Consider the following 3,924-nt stretch of genomic DNA (forward strand, 5'->3'; position numbering starts at 1 on the left):
GTGGACATCTTATTGTAATCCAAAGGGGGGCCCAGAAGAAAATCTTTGGGAACCACTGCCTTAGAGCAAGGTAGGATCCAGCTGGTGGACTGCCAACAAGATGCGGCTTGCACCGCCCAGAGTGTCCCTAGATGCTGCAGGCCCAGAGAACAAGCAGGAACAGATCAGGGAAACAGATCAGAACAGGAACCTTCACAGATCCAGGAGTCCGTAGCCCAGTCAGGGATTCTGATCAGAACAGGAACAGGCTACTTCAGGGTCCCAAGAGTCCAAAAAGAGCTTTCAGGCAGAACATTCGGATCGGAACGGGCAAGCCCAGTGGAATATCAGGGCAGGATATCAGGCAAACTACGTTACACTAAAAACTCACTATCTCCACTGAGCCAAGACAGGAACAGGGCATGCTCAGTCAATAAGAGGCAGAACATGATCAGGAAAACAGGAACACCACGAAACACCAAAACCCTCTCTCACCACTGGCCCAAAGAAAAAGGAACATGAACTAGAGATTCAACAACAAACTCAAAATTGTGATCTGGCCCAAATAGCTGGAAGTGAACCGTATATAAACAAGCAAACAATTACCTTTTACATATATATTTGAAACCAATAGGAGAACCATATATTTCATAAAATTAGACAGATTTTTATTGCATGGACATAATACAAAGGCAAACTACACTGGACAGGATGGTTTTTTCTTTCAAATCAGTTATTCTTTCTTAAACATACAACTTAGCAGACTGCATTTGCACATAATTTTTTATGGTCAGCGAATATTCAGTGTTTTGGTGGTAAATATTATAATAATTAACAATAATTAGAAATGTATTTAGAGTAACATGCAAAACAATAAAAGCACAAATGACATAAAAGCCTTTTTATATGACATTTATAGAACAATCTTTTAAACTTACAAACTGGCACTAATTATCTAATCACTATTATGAAGATATATTAAACAAATAAGATAGAACATGTAACATTTGATTTTTTTTGTTTGTTTTTAGATTAAATCAAACTACGGACAAACAAAGGTTAATCTTTGTGGGAATTGAAAAAAAATCCTGTTCACCCATCAAACTACATAAATGATAAAGGGATAAAAAACCCTTAACTTCCTCTAGCATGATAACATAACCTTCTAAGGTGTTTATAAATTTCTTTCATTTTCAGTCCATATATGATTGGATTAAATAGTGGGCTGCATATTATCACTTGCATTGTCATTAAGAAACGCACAGTCTTTGAAATATCAGACTCCAGTCTAACAACAATCACATCAGAAGTGACCAAACTAGAATAGTTGATTATAACAAACAGGTGAGGTAAACATGTCTGTGCAGCTTTTTTCCTCACTTCCCCACAACTTCTATAGGCCACTAATAGTATCATTGTGTAGGTGAATAGTATGAAAAACAACGGAAGAAGACTCATATTAAACAGAACTACTATGCCATATATCATTACTGCTCTTGAAAAAACACAAAATAATCTATTTATAGAATTATTGCAATAAATACCTCTCAAACTAAAGTTACAGAGTTTTAAATGAGTAAATATAATAATGGCCACAAAAATATGACAGGCAGGTACAAGCCAAGCTAGAAAAAGAAAAATACTCACTTTTGTTTTTCTCATGATGGTTGGATATTGCAGAGGTTTACAGATGGACACATATCTGTCATAAGCCATGGCTGCTAACAGCAAGAATTCAGAACCACTTAGGGAATAGAATAAAAAACTCTGCAAGAGACAGACTGGAAAAGTTATTATCTGTTTTTCAGATAAAACGTCTATCAAAAGCTTTGGGTAAACTGTAGTACTAAAAAGCATTGAGTTAATTAACAAAGCAGCAATAAATATATACATGGGCTCATGGAGGTTTTTGTGAATCATTATCAAATAAACAACCATTGCACTGCTGGACATGATCAAAATGTAAACAGTAAACATGAGAACAAAGTAAACATATCTGTATTTTTCAACCTCAATATGTCCATCAAGACTGATGTATGTCACATTCATTTCAGTAAGGAATGAAACCAAAAGAACAGAAATGAATAAATCAGAAAAGCAAAATGCTTTAAAGTGCTACACACGAGGAAAGAAATCTCATAGCCGCTCTCTTTCATTTACAGCAACACAATTCCAACTCCACAGTGTTTGAACCAGAGTAGGTTTTTAAAGATTCCTGCTCACCCATTAGGGATTTCAGAGATGGTTTACTGTGGAGAGATGATGCACTGAAAATTATCTTACTTCTTAATTGGTGTTATTTCTTAATAACGCAGCACTTTAAAAAAGTAAAGAACTCTTTGTTTAGATAGCATAGAAAATATTTGAGAGAAGAGGGAATTAACTTTTACCTTTTCCACTGATTTTGGACCCGGTTGATGACTCATATATTTTTTATATGACAACCTTCCCAGTAATGAAATTCATTGGAGTTATCTGAATAAGCAGTTCAGCTTCTTTAGGATAAAAAATATCAGGATTTTGATGGAGCAACGTTCTTTTCACAAAGTGATAGGAATCAAGGTAGAAGCTCACAAAGAGAATTAGTGCTTTTTACATCCCGAACAGGCCTTTTACTTAAAGTATTATTACATCAACTTCTTTTTGCAGATAAACAGCCTAAAAAGTGCCAAACAGCCTTAAATGGGCCAATACTCAAGTTGTTCTACCAGAACTATGGGGCCACCTCTTTGTTGGTTTTTTTGGAGAACTTCTGGGAGGAATAGCAGCTTCTAGGACTTTATTTCAGAATCACTTTGAGCTGTCGGGGTAGACCATTACGATAGCACAGAAAAAGCAGGGCTACAGAAGTAGTTGTACTTGTACAGGTGTAGCCCGAAATCCCTCTCCATCCTACCCAGTGTCATGGCAAGAATCATTCAAACACTGGTTTGGATTAAGATCTACCTTAATGTATAGTACACCAGTTTATAGGGTTAATGTACCAGCACACAGCTGACTTTGTCACTATGTAGGGAGATTGGGGATGTCTTTCAAATTTTTTACAATTGTCCAAATTCCTAAAAAAAAAATATTGATTGGGGAAAAAAATGCTTTAACATCAGGACCAGGCTTAAAGTCTAGATAAATAAAACAATTTACTTATCACCCTGTATCTTATTCTATTCCAAAGTTTTTATTTTATTTTGTACTCAATCAAAACTTCACCTGTATAACAAAAAGCATGGTATTGGTTGTCACACCGCAGGGTTGGTTGACCCAATGTTACAGTATCTTAAATAGACATCATGTAAGTTTTTACTGTAAGATATCTTTAAAATAGCCTTTGTGTTTGACCCTTTACTACTAAAACATCATTTGATTAGCAGAATGACACCTCTGTAGTTCTGATGCCTCTATAAACCTGTAACCTATTTCGCTGAATTCACTTCTTTTCAGAAGTTCCTGAGCTTTTTCTGCCGATGTGTCGTCAAGGGCATCAATGTTAAATGGGTCTGCCCAAGCAAACATTTAAAACGTTATACTCAAGATGGATTCTGAGGATACTCAGAAGCGACCGGCAACCAGCTCAACTCAGACAACAATGGCAACTCCACATTAGGGAAAAAAAACGGAAGCACGGACTATGAGAATGAGGAGTGCTTCAGTTCTATGTGTTGGCCACAGGAGGGAGTATTAGAAAACTCCCTAGTGTCTCTTTAATGGCAGGGAAGCAAAGACAACCAATCTTTAGTTTAACTTTTAGATATTTAATATTGCTCTAATTTTACATATGTTTCTTATTTTTAAAAGTAAGATAATTTTAGATTTCAATAAAAAAAACTTCAAAACTCACTCAAAAATCAATTAGAATTAAATTCAAACTTGTGGTGAAAATAGCTTTAAAGTGGTGAAATATCCTATTGTTTAAGTTGTTAAGTTTTAATTAGTGTTGCACCAATACCG

General features: G+C 35.6%; 1 protein-coding gene across 1 annotated transcript; it reads right to left on the reverse strand.

The window, feature by feature from the left end:
- Nucleotides 1–159: 159 nt before the first annotated feature.
- LOC107104768 (olfactory receptor 6N2-like) lies at nucleotides 160–2,069 on the reverse strand. Its single transcript, XM_015404855.1, has one exon. It carries the CDS (start codon nucleotides 2,026–2,028, stop codon nucleotides 1,114–1,116), a length of 915 nt encoding a protein of 304 aa, XP_015260341.1. The 5' UTR covers nucleotides 2,029–2,069; the 3' UTR covers nucleotides 160–1,113.
- Between the last annotated feature and the right edge of the window lie 1,855 nt (nucleotides 2,070–3,924).

This window comes from Cyprinodon variegatus, unplaced genomic scaffold (assembly GCF_000732505.1).
Source record: "Cyprinodon variegatus isolate N-32 unplaced genomic scaffold, C_variegatus-1.0 Scaffold1878, whole genome shotgun sequence".
Classification (NCBI taxonomy): domain Eukaryota; kingdom Metazoa; phylum Chordata; class Actinopteri; order Cyprinodontiformes; family Cyprinodontidae; genus Cyprinodon; species Cyprinodon variegatus.

Excerpts from the sequence above, each read along its gene's own strand:
- LOC107104768 (XM_015404855.1), bottom strand. The coding sequence starts at position 2,028 with ATGAATGTGACATACATCAGTCTTGATGGACATATTGAGGTTGAAAAA.